Source organism: Cyprinus carpio, chromosome A20 (genome assembly GCF_018340385.1).
Source record: "Cyprinus carpio isolate SPL01 chromosome A20, ASM1834038v1, whole genome shotgun sequence".
In the NCBI taxonomy this organism is placed as follows: Eukaryota; Metazoa; Chordata; class Actinopteri; order Cypriniformes; family Cyprinidae; genus Cyprinus; species Cyprinus carpio.
In genome coordinates this window covers 4,056,199-4,077,952 of record NC_056591.1, presented here as the reverse complement: position 1 = coordinate 4,077,952, position 21,754 = coordinate 4,056,199, and the positions used below count along the sequence as shown (strand labels likewise).

Here is a 21,754-nt window from a genome sequence, read left to right as displayed (position 1 = left end):
TTTATTATTATTATTATTATTTTATGTTTTTAGTTTAACTGAATGTTTTTGATTTCGTTTGTTTTTTGATTTCATTTTTTTTTTTTTTTTTTTTATCAAAAAAAGTAAAAACAGTAATATTACAAATTAAAAGAACGGTTTTCTATTTTTAATAATGGATAATAATTTATATATATATATATATTTATATATATATTTGTATATTTTTTGTTATATGTTCTGAGAAGAAGTATTTATGTATTGTTGTGGGAGTCAAATTGACAAAATTCATTTATATTTCCTGAACCATTAACATATAATTTGTTCAAAAGTTTGGAATCAGGAAGATTTGTTTAATTTTTATTATTATCTTATGTTTTTAGTTTAACTGAATGTTTTTGATTTCGTTTGTTTTTTGATTTCATTTGTTTTTAATTTAATTTGATCAAAAAAAGTAAAAACAGTAAATATTACAAATAAAAGAACGGTTTTCTATTTTTATTATATTATATAATATATATATATATATATTTATATATATATATATAGATATTTATATATATATATATAAATGATCAATACTGAAAATGATCAATACTTAATATTTTTTGAACCCTGTGATACTTTTTTTCAGGATTCTTTGATGAATAAAAGCTAATTGATGAATAGAATTTATTTAAAATGGAATTTGTTTGTAATGGTATTAGTTTTTAATATTATTCTTTTTTTTTGGTTTATTTTTTTAACAATTTATTTTATCCTTACTGAACTATAGCATTAATTTCTTAAATAAACAAAATCGATTTCTCTTTGGTGACACTGAAGACTGTAATGGTTGATGAAAATTCAGCTTTGCTATCACAGGAATAAATTAGATTTTGAAGTATATCAAAATAGAAAACCGTTCTTTTAATTTGTAATATTACTGTTTTTACTGTGTTTTTGATCAAATTAAATTAAAAACAAAAATTAAACGAAATCAAAAACATTCAATTAAATTAAAAACATAAAATAATAATAATAATAATAAAAAATCTTCCTGATTCCAAACTTTTTAACTGTAGTATATGTTAATGGTTATGGTTTGGAATTGTAATTTATTTTGTTTTTTTGATTTTTATTTCTGGACGTGGTTGTTTTTTTTTTTTTTTGCTCGGAATATTTAGTCCGAGTTATATATATATATATATATAATATATATATACGATATATATATATATAATGTCTATTAAAATTAACGACTAGAAAGGTCGGGAATGGGAAAATCATGGAATCATGGTTTGCTTGTGCATGTCCAAAAAGTTACATTCTGCCCGAATGAATCATTTTAAAGATAAACTTTAACCTGAAAACAGAATAAAAGTCTCTTGTGCACGTCACCGCTTGTTGAGGAAATGGCGTCCGCGGCGATGGCGGGGTCTGCGGCGGATCATCCGCTCCTTACGGAGGCCAAAAAGATGGAATATTTCTCCTCCATCAACTCCATGGCCCGTAAGATTATGGAGGAGAGGGAGAAGATAAAGGAGAGGTACGGTTCGGCTTGGGATCAGATGAGTCCGGTGGAACAGGACACGGCGATAGACGACGGGATGCTGGATCCGCGGATCCGGGCTCGGTACGCGATGCACCGGGTGGAGCGAGAAGAGCTGACCTGCTACCCGAAACTACTGATCCAGACCGGACAGAAGACCGTGCACTTCGGAGAAGAGGTGCTGATGTTATGTGTTTAGTTGGTTCAGTGTAGACTTGCTTGGGTTTGCTCGAGTAATAAAGCGCTTGTCAATCCGAAACAATTACATTATGATAAGAACAGATAACAACAAACCTCATGTCTGCTATTAATAGAGGTTTCTTCTTTTTCTTTTACTTTTCGTTACATTTAATATATATTTTTTTTAATCTTTATAAAATGTTATACTTACTTATTTATGTGCCAAATAATGTTGGTAAAAATAAAACAGTTTACTAAAGAAAAAAGTGCTAAAAAACTGAAATATATATATATATATATATATATATATATAATCAAATTTGAGTTACAGTTTTCTTTAAACTTGTGTCAAATACATTAAGATTAATTTAAAAAACAAACCTTTCAGTTCTATTTTTTAAACTGTTTACTTAAATCTCTTATCAACTATTTCTAATTTAATACTTAAAGTCTCTCAAATTAAAAGTTAAAATTAAACTTTACTAAAAATAATTTTTGAATATCTACAGTTCACCAAACAAACAAATCTCATAGAATTCTATATATTAAAATGTTTATGAAAGAAGTCTCCATGAAATATTGATAAATTCAACTATTTACTAAATATCTATGAACCACTTATTAAGGAAATCTGTGCCGCATTTGTAAATTATGTATTATGTTTTGTGCTAGGCTGGCTTATCTTTCTTTTTCTTTTCTTTTTTTCGAGTACTCCTGTATTTTTAACCCTTTTCAGTGCAGAAATGGCAGATTAAGGGAGTGATGTCAGATCTTATGGCCTATTAACATCTCCGTCTCTTTTATTTGAGACTTAACTTGGCAAGATGAGCACTCGGCTCCCTTCTCCTGGGAAACTAAGGTAAGTAGGCCACCTCTGCTAAAAATACATATTGCTAGCAGAGAGCAAACGAATGTGATCCAGGCCGTCCCTTCCCAACAGAGTCAGATGGAATTCAGCATCATCTCCGGTGCTCCAGAACCGGCCGTTCCCTCCTCCGCTAACGAATCCAAACCCAAGCCCTCTCAGAGCACCAAGCTGCCCAGCACTGACGAGTCGTCCTTCTGGAAGATCAGCGCCGAACGCTCGCGGCTAGAGGGCGAGAAGGCAGAGTTTCAGTCTCTGACGCCCAGCCAGATCAAGTCTCTGGAGAAAGGAGAGAAGCCTTTGCCGTCGTACCTGAGGTCAGAGTCTGGGCCGAGGGAGTCCGAGGATACGCCTCCCTCACGGCCGGTTCAGCAGAGAATCACCAAACCTCACGCCCCTCCTCCCCCCGTTCCCATCAGCGTGACCCCTGTGGCGATCAGCGTGACCCCGACACCTCCTGCTCCCGTGTCGTCCTCGGAGGAAGGCTGGGAACGGGCCCAGAGCACGCTTCCGTCTGTAAGCACTATGGATGACGTGTTCAGTCCTGGTCTGGTCACCAGGTCTTCCTCTCAGTCCAACAGCACGGTCAAAGATGCTGACAAGGCAGAAAGTCCTACCTTCTCACAGGTTGGATGGAATTTCACCTTCATTTCATACAGTTTAAATAAAGGCAGAGAGTTGTATGTGGGTAAATGCATTGATGTTCATTATATTATTCATTTAGTTAATTTATTCAGTTAATTAAAATCAAATTCATGTGTACGATTAATTGAAATCAACTCTTTTAGAATGCGCATGTTTAAATGTTTTGTGTTTTGGTATAAATGGCATAAAGTCCATAAATTGTTTTGATACATTTTTTAAAATAAAGGTTCAGGCATCTGTAGTTCCATGAAGAACATGTTAACATTCATAGAACATTTCGTTAAACAGAAATGTTCTTTATATGATTGTTTTAAGATCTGTTGACTGAAGGGTTCTTTGGGGAACCCAAAAAGGTTCTTGGCATCACTGCACAAAAAAAAAAAAATTCCTCTTTTGGAAGCATTATTTTTAAGAGTGTATCAAAATGAAAAATGAGAATGCATCAGAAAATTCTTAAATTATTCACGTTCTTCAAAATGAAAACCTTAAGTTTGGATCTTTTATTATTACTTCTATATATATATATATATTATACTTTATATATAAATAAATTTATTTATGTATTTATTTATATATATATATAATTTTTTTTTTTTTTTTTTTTTTTTTTTTTTTTTAAACAAAACTGCTTCTATGATGTAATAATAAGACAAATCAAAGTCCAAAACAGAAAATTGTATCGAGATATATGAGATAATTTGAGGTTTTTATGAAGACATTAGTAAGGTTAGTTGAATATTTTTCAAAACCAACATGAATACAAAAAGTATGTGTAAGAATTTTCTTTTGCTACTAACATTTTAACCACTGACAACACATAAATTGTTGTATTTCCTTTTTTTTTCAGTTTAACACAAGCAGTAGTATCCTGAAGACTGGGTTTGACTTCTTGGACAACTGGTAACGCTTGAATATCCCGAAGAACCCAACACTACAGAACACTTTCCTTTTAAATCCAAATGCTTTAGTAGTTTATTTATAGTGCATCAATATCTTTACAGCTGTATTAAAATCTTTATCTGTCTGACACCATCTCACTGGATAGAGGTTAATGAATGCATGAGCTATGATAGATCGGGTAGGATTTTAAAAAACAGCATATGTCTATGTTTGTTTCTTTGGTTGATTTCACACTTGGTACATTTGCTTGCGTCAGAACCCATTGGCTCTACTCTCCTGGCCCTGTTGATCTGCTTTCCCACTGTTATTGTTATTCTAGACTGTGGTATGTTTGAAAAAATTCTTTCACCATCAACATTATCCTGTGTATCCAGGCAACAAAGTTTGAAATCTTTAAAGTTGCAGAACAATGTTTTGATTTCTGTTTGGTGTTACTGTTACTATCAAAATGGCACAATATACTTAATTAGTACCAGCCCTCTTCTGGATTGCATTTCCATCAACCACAAACCATACTGTGGTTCACATGAAAACAAACCCAAAACCCCTTTTTCGAACTCCAGTAAAATTCCTTTGTGTGCGTTTACAAAAGTTTGGAAGATGCATTAATCAAACGAGCCGTTTAGTTTAAAGTTACAGTTAAAGACGGGAAATGTTTTTTTTTTTTTTGTTTTTTCTTTTAGTTTACAAGGGAATTTTGTTTTGTGGAATGGAATATTTTTTTTTTGGGAATGGTTATCATTTCCGTGTAAACACCCAAAACGGGAATTTTTGAAAACGGTGACGTCATGCGCGTGCGTAGTACTTATGTATGTAGCCATGTGCAGTACGTGTCCATTTTAAAGGCAAGTGCGAACAAACATACACAACAACGGCGGAGTACATGGTACTGTAGTTGCTGCTTAAGAGTTTGCTAAAGCTTCTTCAGCAAAGTGTGGATTTACTTCACCAATATTAAAACCAACAGCATCATATACAACATATAATCGTCACTTCCCTACAGGTACTGTTTACTTACAAGGTGACATCGCCAACTACTGGCCTGGCGTACGTAATACAGCGTTTTTGATGGGTTTTCGTGGATGTGTAAACGCAAATCGTTTTGAAAATGCTGTCGTGTATACATGAAACTTTTTAAAAACGCAAGGGAAAAACTTTTTAGTTTTTGACTACATCGTTGTCGTGTAAATGTAGCCTAAAACCATTAGTGTGAATGCCACATCACCGTCACTGCCATAATTTTGTATCTATATTTATCTAGACCTCAATACTAGTGTTAAGATGCTTCACTGTACATTTATTAAATAGGACCTAAATGAAACACTGTAGCACTAGCATGGTTTAGAGGAGATGACTTGCGCCTTGCTTGTTTTGTAGACCTTTTATATGCGTGCTACTTTCATTGTGTGCTTTGAAGTGAATCATTGACTTCTCATTCTCCTAAATGCTTCCTTTCTTTGTCTCTTTCCTGTAGCCCAGTACACCAGAGGTGGCTTAATAACTTAAAGCAATAGTTCAAATCTACATTCGTTGTTAGGCCCGAAACATACTCCACGCAAGTACAAAAATGTGGGTGCAGCATTAAATGGGTGTTATTGCATTACTGCGGCATTAACAAACTCAAGTGAAACTGACTAGAGTTAACAAACTGAATGCTTATTGTTCAGGTAGCTACCTGTGAACATGTCGATAGTTGAATTAACTTGCGTTTGATGGTTTTCAGAATGCTTGATTTTGAATGTGTGAAATCGACACTAGAAGCGTTCGCGTACTTGTCTGCCGTATGATTCAGGGCTAAACTAACTAGGGTTCAAGGGTAGGAATCATTTTTGGAGCTTTGTTGCGAGATGTTATTGTTGAATATAAAATGCGTGGCCTGGAGCCAGTATTTATGCATTCATATATCTGTAATGGAAGAGAAGTACAATAAAAGAAGTACACCAACTCCTGTTGTTTGTCTCATTCGTCTCTTGACTGGTAGAAGGCACTAATTGGAAACAGAAAGATGGAGCTCTACTCATAAATCCCATGACAGTTTTCTGCCATTTGTCACTTCACTGCCCGCAGTGTTATTTATTTTAGCAAAATATAACCGTTGGGTGTGTGTTAATGTAATTGGTCACATGTGGCATTTTCAAAATACTCCTAATATGCTTTATTTCCTCAGGCAATAATTTTTATTTGGGGGGACTGACGTTATGCACCACATGTTTTAAAAAAGGCCTTGTTCATTTCTGACTGGAAAGTGGCCCTGTAGTTTTCCAAAAGGTCATTTAACTTTGAAAGTTTTTTTTGTAACATCTGATTATATCAATAACACACAGTGTTCCGGTTCCTGACTGGCTGACATATCTGAATTATTTTAAAGGAGTTCAGTTTATAGGTGGATTAGATCAGTCTAACAGTAATAGATATCCATTGTTTTGGAGTGCTTTCTAACTGTTATTTGTCAAAGGCAGACATCTAAGCTGTTTATCTGTTTCTTGTACTGTGTAATGTCTAGACACAGTCATCTGGGAGAGATTTGCTTAGTTAGAATTTGTTATGTAATGAACTGGATTCTTTTGGGCAAAACTCCTTTCTGAGATCTAACTCCCTTCGAAAGTCTCCTCCAAAGGAAGTGAGCAAGAAAGAGAGAAGTGTCCTGTTTAGAGGACGAGAAATCCAAATTCCTTCCATGTGTGGAGAGAGGACTCAGCTGGTAATGAGACGTTCATCATTTTCCTGTCATTCGGCCACTATTGACTTCCAAAGAACAGCTTGTTCCCAAGGGACAAAAGCATAAAAAAAATCACAATAAGCTGAGTCTTGGGCAAGAAAATGAATATCTGAGTTGAGATAATAAAAGAGCTGTGTCAGTAAAACTGCTATGTTAGCACAAAGAATGAAAGTGGGAGGAATTTTCTTTAAAAAAAATCTTGTGTTTGGGTATAAAACTCTGAGAGATGAAACAGCTGAAAGAAAGAAAACAAGGAGGGAGAGAGAAAGAAAGAAAAAATAATCTTTCAGACAAGGTGAAAGGAGGAGGAAAAGTGTCGGACAGCTGCAGAGAGAGGGAGGAGGCTAAAACAAAACAGCTGTATAGAGGTGAACGATAGAGCGAGAGAGATAGAGTAGGTTGAAAGCAATGTGAAAGGAGGAGAGAAGGTTACTGTTGAGTGAACATCAGGAGTTGTGTATATTTACAGTAAAACTGAGAGCTGGCTGAAAAGAAGAAAAGGATTTATGAAGTGAAGTGATTTCAAGTGGAGATGAGTCTAACAGTGATTCTGGCGGCTGTAGTGGGCTTCGGCGCTCTGTCTTCCTGTTACTCTGGCGAGAACACCACAAGACCGGCCATCATAACAGCTGATATGTCTCAGGTTAAGATTCTATATTTACTTTGTGGGAAATGATCCAATTACTGCTTAATATAGCTTAATAATTAATTTCTTTGAAAACCTACCATGATGCTAATTGAATGGTATTCTTTTAAGTGCCTTAGAGTATTATGCAAATACCTTGAAATACATCAAAGTACCAGGGTATTAACATATGATGCCATCACTGTACTATGATGCTTCCATGAACACTATGGTTTTCTACTTGAGTTTACTGTATTGCTTTGGAATGATGAAACTAATTCAACATGCATCTGCATTTATAAAGTGGCAACAAATGTCAAGGGCATTCCTTGGGGCAAACATCCTCGATTAGCAATTACATTACTTTAGAACCATTAAGTACCTGGTCATGACATCCAGTGTGATTGTGCATGTGTATTCTGTTTCGGGCAAAGGCTGGAATACTCTATGCAACTTTTAAAATCTGAACAGATTTCAAATCATTAGGCATCATATATTTGGTTGGAAATGGTTACAGAGGAAAAACTGTCATAGACTTTATAACTAAGGGTCACACAAACCCACACAGAAATATGCGCCTAGTTGCTAGGAGACTTGTGACAAACAAAAACATTATTTGTTCTACAATAGGCTCAAATTATTAAACATGTTTGATATCCTGCCACTGAATGGATTCATAGTCTGAGGCTAAAAAAAAATCGAAGTCTGTAGTCATCATATACTAAGCAATTTTCTGTGAAATCTGTGATTGCTCAAAATCTGCTGACTGGCTCTGGGCAAAAACATGGGCAGAGGTTATGTAGTGTATTCCAGCTTTAAGTCTGGTTTTGTTGTCGCTTAATTCTCCAGGCCAGAGTGTTCAATGAGGAGATGGTTAGAGGGCGAGGGGACACTCCAGACATCATAGAACCTGAACCCACCACTGCCGTCTCTGAAATGGAGAGTACATACAACTACATCCGTGCGTTAACCAAACACTCACTTCACTTACACAATTCTGTTTGAAGTGCCAGAAATACAAGCCAAAACAAATACAACGGAATGTATATTTGCATATATTCTACTTGCAATAACAGCCTGTGTTTTTACTTGCACAAATGAAGGTGTTGTTTGTCCTCTGGGTACTCTGGGTGTGCAAATTACATAATGCAACTTAAGCCTTTTGATGAACTCACTAAGATTCTACTATTGAAGACTCTCTTTAAGAATCCAGACAGTCTATATCTTCAGCTACCTTTGTCAACCCCTTCCCCCTCAACAACACAGTTTCTTAATATTCTATTCTACAATGGTATGCAGCATAGCTGACTAATCAAAGACTTGATTCACATTTGTCTATTTATACATTTTTGCAGTGTCTAGACTGGCAGCGATGGATCAGGCTATCCACAGGCTTAATGTGGGACATTACACATTGGATATTAAAGTTACACAACTGTCGGAAAGAATGTCACGACTTGAGAATAGATTAGGCGACACTGAGGATGCCATTCAACAAGTCTCGTCCTACTGCAAGGACAATCGCAAAGAGATCGGACGACTAGAGGGTTAGTGGGTTCTCTACTGTCTTTTTTTACCTTCGGGCTCATAGTTGCGGGCTATAAAGGCCATTGTAGTCAATAGTGGGAAATCTATTTGTGCTTAAAGAATCCATGTTTTCACTACTGAGGAGCTTACCAACTATAAAGTAAGGTGGTAACAGTTTATTTTAAGGGCAGTATCTCAAGTTAAACCCACTGTTAAAATGACCCAGTCCATAAGGATATTTGGCACCAAGGCAGGACAAGTGGGATTAGCACCCTTTGTTCGACCTGGAACAATGTCAAGTGTAGTCAAGTTATAGTCATAAATACATCCCATCCCTAATCCTAATCTCATGGAGCCAGGCCATTGCTTAACGACATAAGGTTTGGGCTCTGTAGCCACTGAAATTGCCAACGATTGCTCACTTAGTCATGAAGAGGTCATCTGAAAAGTGACCAATTACAGTTATGTTTTGTTCAACATCATGTTTAGGGGCATGTTAAATGTTGCATATTTACCTGAATATGCCATAGATATTTCCTTCTCAGTAAGGTATTTCAGAGGACATCCTTCTAATGAAATGAAATCACACAGAAACCAGAGGGTCGCCCAATTTCGGAAAATATAACTTTCTTTGTTTGCCATGGGTAAACATGTGAACACATCTCTTTTAAATTCAAAATACCCCAAAGAAAACACTTAAAGTCTTTTAGCTGTGAACACAAAATCTTTTTTTTTTTAAACCATTCATCAGTTGCTTCTCTGAAGCATTCATTGCTGTAGTCCCGTGTAACGGAGGCCAGATGGTAAGAGCTGTGAAGGTAAACCTCACTCCCCTGATCTCAAGAGGTGGACTAGCCAATGATGCTAGAGGCTGCAGTCTTTAGCATCCTAGTTAGCACCCGCATTCCATGCCAGAAACACCAGAGCAAGTGAAGTAGAACAAGAGTGGTTACACCCAGAACTTGTTAACACAGCTTTTGTGTTCTGGTGAACTGTTAAAGCTCATGGAAACTACACTCTTGGAAAACCTTTAGAAATGAGACAGATTAGGCTTTAGACTTTTCAGATTAGACTTTTGCCTTCACACAAGTGTTTCCAGTTTAGTGTGCTATATACAGTGCATTCGGAAAGTATTCTTTTTTTCAATTTTGTTATGTTGCAGCCTGATACTACAGTCGTTTAAATTCAGTTCCCCATAATGACAAAGTGAAAACCGAATTTTAGAAATCTGTAAATTTATTAAAAAGAAAAATACTGAAACATCAGATTTACCATGTACTCAGACCCTTTGCAACAACACTTGAAATTTAGCGCAGGTGCCTCCCATTTAACTTGATCATAGCTGAGAAGTTTCTACACCTTGATTGGAGTCCACCTGTGGTAAAATAAATTAATTGATTTGGAAAGGCACACATCTCTCTATAGAAGGCCTAACAGCTGACAATGCATATAAGAGCAAAAAACAAGCTGTGAGGACAAAGGAACTGCCTGCAGAGCTCAGAGACAGGATTGTTGCAATGTACAGGTCTAGGGAAGTTTCCTAAGAAAAAAATCTTCTGCACTGAAGGTTTCCAAGAGCACAGTGGGCTCCATAATTCTCAAATGGAAGTTTGGCACAATCAGGACTCTTTTAAATGCTAATCGTCTGGTCAGACTGAGCAATTGGGGGAGAAGGCCCTTAGTAAGAGAGGTGACCAAGAACCCGATGGTTACTCTGACTGATGGAAGTCTAAACACATGAAAGCCCACTTGGAGTTTGCAAAAAAGCACCTGAAGGACTCTCAGGTGATGAGGAACAAGATTTTCTGGGCTTTCTTGTGTTTAGACTTCTTTCTAGCCACTCTGCCTTAAAGCGCAGATCGGTGGAAGGCTGTAGTGATGGTTGTCCTTCTGGAACTTTGTCCCATCTCCACACAGGATTTCTGGAGTCAGAGTGATCATTGGGTTCTTGGTCGCCCCTCTCTTTCTAAGGCCCTTCTCCCCCAAATGCAGACTGGCCAGGTGACCAGCTTTTGGAGGACTATCCAAACCTATTCCTAAACTACCCTAAATTCAGGGTAAAATTTTTGTTTAATAAGAAGCTCGACCTCTTAAATCAAGCCCTAAACTTAGTGCTAAATTCCTAGTCCTAAACTTCACCCAAAACTTTCAAAACCAAAATCTGACCTCCATCCCTTCATGTTACACAATTCCTATTCTTTCAACCCCTTCCAGTTAGAAATCTAACTTTTCAAAGAATGAACTGGTTTCAAACAAAATTATGCCAAAACAAATTTAGTCTGGAGTTCATTTCGGGCGTTCGAAACAGCTTGCCAAAGCAAACTCTCTGGAAAGTTTGCTCTGGTTGGAAAACACCTTCGAACAACCACTGTTCTGACTACATAATAGGAAGGTGTGCTCTGGGCTCCACTCTTTGTTGTGGAAATCATCTCCAATTTATTTCTTCTGATTAGTCAGTCCAGGACAGACTCAAGTGAGAGCTTGTGAACATACTGGAGAGCTTGTGAAAATATATCCACATAGCTATAATTAGATGATTTCGTAATGGCTGTCATCTTAATTTTGTTTATTTTTGAGTGGAAAATGTGCAGCACATATTCGGTACAGTGTACCGATCCCAACAGTATAGGCAGTTTCAGGATGTTAATAGTATACCGCTGCAAAGGTACTTGCAACTTCTTTTTATACTTCTTTTTAACCCTAAGCAAAGAACAGTAGAGAACTTTGCCATGAGTATACTGGGGCCTTAACCCTGCGATTGACCCCCCCCCACCCCCATCATTTTACCTTACCAATCTTGCTCCTGGAAGGGTCACTTTACTGCACAGTTTCATTCAAGCACACTTGCCTGGAAGTTTCTGTTGATTGGCTGGTTCAGGTGTGTTTAGTAAGGGCTAGAGCTAAATTCTGCTGGAAGGTGGCTCGCCAGGAAAAGGCTTGGACACCCCTGACCTAGTTTCGCGTAGCCGAATCCATGGCAGCTTTCTTTGGCCAAGGCCCACCCATGAGGCTGTTTGACCAACATGTCAAACAACCAATCATAGTTTTTTTCGTTCATCATCACGTTTCGGGGCGTGGAAATGTCGCCACAATAACAGACCGGTGTGTAAAACTCTCTGACATATTTTAAAGATTCTATGCTGCAAACTTTAAATATTTCACATACTTTTGAAACTCCAGTGTTTAGTTGATCCTGATAAGCGCTCGTCATCACAGTTGTAAACTCTATGGCTTTCTTCTTTCGTGAGGGGGTTTGGCGCCACGGCATCTTTGTTTACAGGCAGAACGTTCAAGAACGCGACACACACATCTCCCAGAAAACCTGTAGAATTCAACCAATTCAGTGATGACTTCGACACTCCTGAAGTGTTTCCACTTTGTGTCCCATATGCATCAGACGTTTAGCCAACAGTCCGTGGGCGTGACGTCTGAGGCTGAGACTATTATTGAACTGTCCGTGTGCTTGACGTGTGGGGGTAAGTCTATTTGTTGTTGTGGTAAAATTTCATTTTTTAATTTTATATTTTATTTATAAAATTTATGATTAATCTCCCTCAATCTCCGTCCTTCCCACACTCTCTAATATTCATGCCTAACTCCAATTTCCTAACCTAAACATTAATCCCAACGAGATACCTAGTTGTCAGATTTGAACCTTTACCTAAACTCTAATATGTGTTCCCATGTTTTCCTAGACAAAACTCCTAATGCCAATCCCCAATTGAGATCTGAATGTTATAAAGGAAAACCACACATGCTACATATTCTGGTTCTGATTTTTTGATTAGGATCTAAAGAAACTTAGTGCTAAAATTGTTCTGTTTAATACTAATGTTCTAGGACTGGAAAGGTTGTTGGTCCAGAAATGTGTACTACTTGTGCAAATCTTTTTAATATGACAGCAAAGTACTCTACTTGACACTCATAATCTTTACTTATTTACTTATTCAAATATGATGAAAATTACTTTGTGGTTCTAGGCTGCCAGAAAGGCCGTAAAATGGGCTACAAATGCTTCCTGGCATACCGTGTGTATGAGACCTACACAGATGCATCCCAGAAGTGTCAGGAGCGGGGAGGACGCATGGCTATGCCACGAGATCGCAAGGAGCAGGAAGCTTTGGCTGAATATGTGAAATCAGTATTCCATGGAAACTGGCCTGTGTGGCTTGGGATCAATGATGAGCGCTCTGAAGGCCTCTACCTATTTGAAGACACAACTCGTGTCACTTACTTCCAATGGAGGAAACACTTCCTGTCAAGCCAGCCAGATGGTGGGAAACGAGAGAACTGTGTAGCCATGTCCTCAGATGATGGAGACTGGTGGGACACCTACTGTGAAAGACGCATGTATTATCTGTGCGAGTTTGATGTTTAGCCTTGATGAATTACTAAATGGCTTCTAATTAAGATATATATATATATATATATATATATATATATATATATATATATATATATATATATATATATATATCAAGAGCAGCTATTCATTGTTTCAAAAACAGTTGTTGTACAGGTAAAATTAGGGCCAGTGAATTTAATGATCCCATGAAATGGTTAGATAAATGCAATTTTCTTTCCTGTTGACATTTTTCCTATTGAAACAGCAAGTTGGAGCCAGACGTATATAGATCTTAACCTCCTGTCCCCCTTGAATCCAAAAGCAATTCCATTGGTTGAGAAAAGTTTTATGCGCTGCCTCACTCTAAATTGTTTTACCCTGTATTCATGAAAATTGTAAATGCCTTTTAAATTACATATTACATACATGTATCACAGTATATTACTGAAGCTAAAAAAAATGGTCAAATTACAAATGTCTCTTTCTAAGTTTTTTCAATTAGCCTTCAGTTAGCAAGCAAAATAGTTAGCCTACTAGCTCAAGATAGCACACTTGAACAGACTTTGAGGAAAGGGGATAGGATTCACCAGAGGGATCGTATATTGTAGTGCGTAGAGAAGACAAATTCTGTATATTAAAAAAAAAAAAAACCTTTCTGCTAAAAGTAAAAAAAAAAAAATACAACAGCCTATACTGTAGATGGCTTTAAAGCTAACAGACTAAAATTAACAAAACTCTGTTTTCATGGGATCTTAAAGCCAGTACTGGAAATATTTGTAATAACAAAAGGTTTGAAGATCATGGACATATGAAAACATACTGAAATATAATAAATGATTTAATCTTTTTGATGTGTAATGTTTGTATTATTCCAAGGGTAGTCTACATTTGCGCTGGTTCTGACATCACTGCTGTTTTAGACGTGTGTGCAAAACCTTAGCAGAAATTTGTTTCCATTTTGTTCTTTATTGTTCTAAAATTCTTTAGAATCACAGCTAGTTGTTTCAACCCTTTAAAGCTTTAAAGATTTCAAAGCTTGAATCACTTGGCAACTACTGAAGCAGGTTAAAAGTGAAATAAGACTCTTGTGCTATGCTGAAAGGTGGATACATCTCCATTCTCATTCTGGCCGACCAGGATTTTCATTTTAGGGGGGCTCAGCCCCCAATAAGGGTATGATTAAAAAAAATATATTATTTGACTATTAGGGTAGGGTTGTATACTACTAACCTTATTGTAAACCACTATTCCATTGTATTCCCTGTATTTCATATATGGGAGTAGAAGTACTGACTGAGCCATATACAACACCATAAAAAAAAAAAAAAAAAGAAAGAAAAATGTAGATGTGACCAGTCACTAGAAAATTTTGAGTTGGGAATGTAGATTTTTTTTTTTTTTTTTTACAATGAAGACTTCCTGATTCATTATTAGGACATTCATGTTTATCCTTTGACGATACCACTGCTTTTTCTCATGAAATGTACGTGGAAATTGGCAGACAATTAAAACAACATAAGGGTTCAATGACTGCAGTGAATCTTGGGAACACAGTGGTATTGTGTGTGTGAGGCTGTCTACGTTCTATTCTCAACTGACTTGCTCATTTGCAGACCTACTCCCGCACGACAAGAAAAAAATTTGTATATCCATGTACAATGAAATATAAATTATTATTATTATTATTATTATTGAGCTTTTTAGCCTTTATAATCAACAATACGGTTGGTGATACATCAAGTCACCCCCTGAAAATTTATTTCATTTCAAATCATTTAACTAACCAGCTAATATTCATTAAGAATATGGACAAAACATGTATTGATGTAATTGTCTGTTGGCAACATGTTTAATCTGTTCTATATGTATTTCTATTTATTAAAAATAACAACATGAATTATCAATTTGCCACTTCTATAAATCAGTTACTTAAAAAAAAAAATCACAAATCCCTTTACTCTACTCGCCTCTTACTCTAATATAAAGTATGTATCATGATACACTAATGATTCATTATTACTTAATACAAAATTATATTTAATAATACAAAACAAAATAACTCAACATGATGTTTCTCTCTCTGTGCCCTTTAGTGCTTTCAGAAAATGATGTGTGTCTTTAATCATTTCTGTGCATGGTTGCATAATGTACAGGTCCTTCTCAAAAAATTAGCATATTGTGAAAAAGTTCATTATTTTCCATAATGTAATGATAAAAATTAAACTTTCATATATTTTAGATTCATTGCACACCAACTGAAATATTTCAGGTCTTTTATTGTTTTAATACTGATGATTTTTGGCATACAGCTTATGAAAACCCAAAATTCCTATCTCAAAAAATTAGCATATCATGAAAAGGTTCTCTAAACGAGCTATTAACCTAATCATCTGAATCAACTAATTAACTCTAAACACCTGCAAAAGATTCCTGAGGCTTTTAAAAACTCCCAGCCTGGTTCATTACTCAAAACCACAATCATGGGTAAGACTGCCGACCCTGACTGCTGTCCAGAAGGCCATCATTGACACCCTCAAGCGATAGGGTAAGACACAGAAAGAAATTTCTGAACGAATAGGCTGTTCCCAGAGTGCTGTATCAAGGCACCTCAGTGGGAAGTCTGTGGGAAGGAAAAAGTGTGGCAAAAAACGCTGAACAACGAGAAGAGGTGACCGGACCCTGAGGAAGATTGTGGAGAAGGACCGATTCCAGACCTTGGGGGACCTGCGGAAGCAGTGGATTGAGTCTGGAGTAGAAACATCCAGAGCCACCGTGCTTTTGCGTGTGCTTTTGAACCAGAAACAGCGGCAGAAGCGCCTGACCTGGGCTACAGAGAAGCAGCACTGGACTGTTGCTCAGTGGTCCAAAGTACTTTTTTCGGATGAAAGCAAATTTTGCATATCATTCGGAAATCAAGGTGCCAGAGTCTGGAGGAAGACTGGGGAGAAGGAAATGCCAAAATGCCTGAAGTCCAGTGTCAAGTACCCACAGTCAGTGATGGTCTGGGGTGCCATGTCAGCTGCTGGTGTTGGTCCACTGTGTTTTATCAAGGGCAGGGTCAATGCAGCTAGCTATCAGGAGATTTTGGAGCACTTCATGCTTCCATCTGCTGAAAAGCTTTATGGAGATGAAGATTTCGTTTTTCAGCACGACCTGGCACCTGCTCATAGTGCCAAAACCACTGGTAAATGGTTTACTGACCATGGTATTACTGTGCTCAATTGGCCTGCCAACTCTCCTGACCTGAACCCCATAGAGAATCTGTGGGATATTGTGAAGAGAAAGTTGAGAGACGCAAGACCCAACACTCTGGATGAGCTTAAGGCCGCTATCGAAGCATCCTGGGCCTCCATAACACCTCAGCAGTGCCACAGGCTGATTGCCTCCATGCCACGCCGCATTGAACAGTCATTTCTGCAAAAGGATTCCCGACCAAGTATTGAGTGCATAACTGAACATAATTATTTGAAGGTTGACTTTTTTTGTATTAAAAACACTTTTCTTTTATTGATCGGATGAAATTTGTTATTTTTTTGTTTTTTGAGTTTTGGGTTTTGATGTGCTGTATGCCAAAATCATCAGTATTAAAACAATAAAAGACCTGAAATATTTCAGTTGGTGTGCAATGAATCTAAAATATATGAAAGTTTAATTTTTATCATAACATTATGAAAAATAATGAACTTTTTCAAAATATGCTAATTTTTTGAGAAGGACCTGTAATGCCAAAATACACAATAATATGTTTTAAATTTTAAAAAGTAAATTTAAATAAATTATGATCGTTTTCTAAAGTACGTTTTCATGGGTGTTAATCGCTTCATTTTTGTTGGAGAAAGAAAAAACACCCATATTCTGATCCCATGGGCTGAAGGTGAACGCAGCGAAGACATATTGGTATTGGATGATAAACCGAACTGTGTATTGGTCCAGTAACATCATGTAAACTGCAATTACAAGAACTGCACCAATATAGATGTCTTATCATAGCAATCTATCAATAAAAACACACACACACACACACACACACACACACACACACACACACACACACACACCTTGTACTCTCTGATGTTCGCTCTGATCGGCGCCCCTGCGGATTGAAAAATGCGCTGAATTCATGCAGACTCAGATCAGGGGAGGAGCCGAAACTTGGCGCAGCTTGCGGCCGTTTCAAATGAGTTTTTAAAGGGGACTGAAGCGATTACAAATTAATTAATCAAATTATTTTTTAGGGGGGCTGGGCAGAATTTTAGGGGGGCTGAAGCCCCCCTAAAAAGGGCCTAGTGACGCCCCTGTGGCCGACGTGCATCCCTTTATTCAAAGTGGAGTTCAGTAATCAAAGAAATTCCAACCTATATATATTTTAAATCAGTTCTACATTTTATCAACATTCACAGTAAATAGTAGTTAAACAGCTTAATAAGATTCTTTCACTTCATATGTCTTGTATAATTGTAAAATGTATGTAAAAAAAAAATTAAGTTAATAATCTGGGTTCATTTAATTAAGATACAAGACATTAAATGAAAAAGAGGTCAGACAGGCCTGTGCTACTGTAATTCAACAGATGAGAAGCTGTGATGACCAGAGGGTGTAAATGCCCATCAGAAATGACTCTTCATAAGTTAATGAGTTTGAGTCAGATCTTCATCCATACAACCTCTGGGGGAGCTGTCTATCTGTGCAGTCAACTTAAAGCAACACATTAAAGGCGTTAGTGTCCTACCCTGAGATTATATTTGTTTCATATTTCCTTTAGTATGAGTCTCACAGTAATACAGTAGCTTCTCATTTTTACATTTTACAGATAAGTAAAATCACACATTCAGGCCAAAATTTGCATTGGAAAAGAACAGACCTCCTCCATGCCAAATTGAAGGTCTGGAAAGGCTAATTTTACAAACTTTATTTTGGCCATCATTCTAAATTTTTAATCCATTTTCAAGAGTCCTAGACTACAGGGAGGCAAATGTTTATTCTATCACTGAGTATTATGCAATGTTTGGAATTAGTTTTTATGGATTTGGCACATTCCACGAATAGCATGAATCTCTTAAAACCATTTTTTTTTCTCATTCAACAAAAAAGTTCATTCAAACAAGTACTGTAACCTTTAGAAAATCAGTGTTTAAAGAAACACTATATCAGCTGTTGTATTTTCTATTGGTTTTACATGAGGTTTATAATTTCTGCAACCTTCGGGAGTAAATGCATCATCTAAATGCAGCGTTTTTTTTTTTTTTTTTTTTGCATAAATAGACAAAATGTAAAGAAACCATATCAGAATTATTTACCTAGATAGTAGCTACTTGTTTAGGCCATGCTAAATAAAGGCTTCAAATTATGTTACTTCTTGGGTGTCACAATTTTAAGGAATGTAATATTTTTTTAACAGGGTAAAATAATAAAGGAACGGGCTGTAGAACATACTTATGTTTTTGTTATTAAAATGTAACAATTTAATAAGCTTTTTAAAACAACAAATTGAATATCTATTTGACACAGGTGAAAAAGTAAATAATTTTGAGTCAAAATTAGACAACAACGTATATCCTATTTGTGGAAAGATACATTAATATGTCTCATTTCTATTGCATAACTTCTGTGTGATATTCTGTGTGACCTGTCATAGATCAATCAGCACACATCTACACATATAATCAATATTAAACTACTGTCAAGGTCAACTATATACGGAGTCCTGGACATGACACGTGGGCTCAAAAAAAGAAAGAAATTAGAGGTGCACGATAAATATCGTCCGATAATTAATGCGCATCTCGTCAGTAAAGCCGGTTCTCTAATCAGCGGTAAATTCAGGTGCATGATTTCACATAGAGCAGCGTTTACTACACAGAGCTGTTGTTAACTGACAAGCTGCGCAAATCCATTATTGGCCAATATTTATTGTGCACCCCTAAAAAATGTATATAGTAATAATCATAAAGATATCATGGCCACAAATTGTTCCTATGATTTATTCATTTGTTCCCTCACTTTAGTTAATTATAGTAATGTTGTACTACTTTGTTCCCTCATTTGAATCTAACTAATTTGTAGATATGAAGGAATAAATTAATGAACTGCAGGAATTAATTAATACAATGTGGATATGATTTATCAGATTAACAAACTGTGGGAATTAATAAATAAATTATTTATTTATTTGCATGTCTTAATTATGACATAAATGAGCAAATTCTACACAAACATCAAAAGCAACAAAACAAAGCAAAACAAAACAAAAAACAAAGCAAAACAAACAAAGCAAAGCAAGGCAAGGCAAGGCAAAAAAAAAAAAGCAAAGCAACAAAACAAAATAAAGCAAAAAAAAAAAAAACACAAAGCAAAGCAAACACTAAAAAAAAAACAGCTAAACAAAATGCAAAGCAAAAAAAAAAAAGCAAAACAAAACAATTCAAAACAAAATAAAACAAAAGCAGAAAGTTCATTATATTTATATATTACACTGGGAAAAAATGTCTAAAATGCTCAACAAATACAATAAGAGAAGTTTTTTTTTTTTTTTTTTTTTTTTTTTAAGCCATTAACATTAATTATCTTATTTGGAAGATTGTTTCCACTAATGAATGAAAAAATAAAAAAAATTGTGACTTTATCTCCCAATTCTGACATTTTTCTCAGCACTGAGGGATAAACTCGCAATTCAGATTTTTTTTCTCACAATTCTGACATCTTTTTTTTTTTTAGAATTGTCAGATATAAACTCGGAATTCTGAGGAAACAAAAAGACTAAAAAAAATGTTTAATAATTGCAAGTCCATATCATGCAATTCTGAGAGAAAAAGTCAGAATTGTGATATGTAAACTCACAATTGCAAGAAAGAAAAATCAGAATTGTGAGATTAAAGTTCACAATTGCTTTTTTTCTTTTTTTATTCAGTGGCAGAAACAAGCTTCCATAACCTTATGATTAAGCAAGGAAGGGCCAATTATGTTTTTGCATAGTTAACAGTCCTCACCGCTCTCTCTCTGCATCCAACAGCATGTCAAATTCATTGCCAGCCTGATCAAGCCAGAACATTGCCCCTTCAGGAGAACCATACGAGACCACCAGCACCCGCAGTGACTGAGCTTCCAGAAGCTTCTGTGTGAGAAAGAGCCAGAAACAGTGTTGAGGATCCAAAGAACACACATGCTGACTTTGGAACATTCACTACAAAATAGCAGAACAACATTCAGCCTCGCCAAGTCCACAGCTGGGTCAACAAGCTTTCAAAAGATGTTTTCCAAAGCAACTGTCCATAATCAGAAATGGCTGAGGTCTGCTGCTGACTTTACTGCAGCTGTGCAGTTCTCATTTCCTTTAATGACAGGTTGTTCTAGCTTGCTGTACTGATGTAATCACAGTCATAATGTGGAGTGATAAACTGCTGCAGCTGCAGGCCTTCATTTAGTTTCAGCAGAAGTACCCTGTCAGCAGTTCTGGATTCTGGCTTCCAGTGAGTGTGGATAGTAAGGATTTTATGTGTTCATCTCAATCTTAATCTGAACGTGTATCTGAGCTGAGCGTCTGGGCTGCAGGACACTGGGAAAAAACCGCGTCGCTCATCTGCAATTTAGCATTTGAAAACAAGCAGCCGTGGAGCCCCTAATGGGACATGGTGATTGACAAAAATATGAGATGGGAGGAAAAATTATATTTTCATTGTTTCACAAACTTTCCCTTCACTCGCAAAAGCACTGAAATACAATTTTTCTTCCCAACTCATATTTTTTCCATCTAAAATATATATACACACACACACACACAGAGCCGTAGCAGTCATATTAAACATTAAAAATATATATGACTTACTTTACAGTAATCCCTCAACACTGTCTTGTACCTCAACATTTCTGTTAAATTGGTAATCATAATAACACTATTATCAATATATTATTATGGCACTGGTATTCAATATGTAATGGATAATGTACAGACAAAAGGTGGATTTTTTGATAATGATTTTTTTATAATACCCAACTGACTACACATTCTGCTGTTTATTAGATTGCTGCATACCAAATAAAGATTTACATTCATTTTATTGATTAATACCATGAATGTATTACATTGAATGAGACAATGATTTTATTAATACTTATTGAATTGTGAGGATTGCCTGGTACAACGGTCAGTTAAAGTTTATTATGCTAAATATTTGACCCTTGAATGCCACGACCAACTACAGACATGTATTCCAAGGAATATTTCATACTCACTGAAAAAACTGTTCCCATAAACTTTCTACTTCCTTTTGGTTTTTCACACCCAGACTGAAAGAACAAAATTCTAATTTGCATCATGGCAATGTTTAAAGATAAATATACAACACCTGTTAAAGAACTTGGCATCTGCTGACATCAGACCGAATAAAGGACGAATAATATTTTTCATAGACTCGTACTTTTGAACCCCACTGTGTGTATAC

General features: G+C 36.1%; 2 protein-coding genes across 2 annotated transcripts; both read left to right on the top strand.

The window, feature by feature from the left end:
* Positions 1 to 1,333: 1,333 nt before the first annotated feature.
* On the top strand, positions 1,334 to 4,512 carry LOC109113259 (uncharacterized protein C1orf198 homolog). The gene is made up of 4 exons (XM_019126049.2): positions 1,334 to 1,688; positions 2,499 to 2,549; positions 2,631 to 3,182; positions 4,048 to 4,512. Exons 1-4 carry the CDS (start codon positions 1,374 to 1,376, stop codon positions 4,102 to 4,104), a joined length of 975 nt encoding a protein of 324 aa, XP_018981594.2. The 5' UTR covers positions 1,334 to 1,373; the 3' UTR covers positions 4,105 to 4,512.
* A 2,025-nt stretch (positions 4,513 to 6,537) lies between these two features.
* Positions 6,538 to 14,163, top strand: LOC122148934 (C-type lectin domain family 11 member A-like). Its single transcript, XM_042777402.1, has 5 exons — positions 6,538 to 7,462; positions 8,294 to 8,405; positions 8,800 to 8,991; positions 12,952 to 13,382; positions 13,435 to 14,163. The coding sequence occupies exons 1-4, from the start codon at positions 7,352 to 7,354 to the stop codon at positions 13,347 to 13,349; spliced, it is 813 nt and encodes a 270-aa protein (XP_042633336.1). The 5' UTR covers positions 6,538 to 7,351; the 3' UTR covers positions 13,350 to 13,382; positions 13,435 to 14,163.
* Positions 14,164 to 21,754: the final 7,591 nt, after the last annotated feature.

Bases quoted from the DNA above. Each gene is read 5' to 3' on its own strand.
- LOC109113259 (XM_019126049.2), top strand. From the start codon at position 1,374: ATGGCGTCCGCGGCGATGGCGGGGTCTGCGGCGGATCATCCGCTCCTT. The intron at 2,550-2,630 runs GTAAGTAGGCCA...CCTTCCCAACAG, and splicing joins CCTTCTCCTGGGAAACTAAG to AGTCAGATGGAATTCAGCAT. The intron at 3,183-4,047 runs GTTGGATGGAAT...TTTTTTTTTCAG, and splicing joins AAAGTCCTACCTTCTCACAG to TTTAACACAAGCAGTAGTAT.
- LOC122148934 (XM_042777402.1), top strand. From the start codon at position 7,352: ATGAGTCTAACAGTGATTCTGGCGGCTGTAGTGGGCTTCGGCGCTCTG. The intron at 7,463-8,293 runs GTTAAGATTCTA...TTAATTCTCCAG, and splicing joins TAACAGCTGATATGTCTCAG to GCCAGAGTGTTCAATGAGGA. The intron at 8,992-12,951 runs GTTAGTGGGTTC...TTGTGGTTCTAG, and splicing joins AGAGATCGGACGACTAGAGG to GCTGCCAGAAAGGCCGTAAA.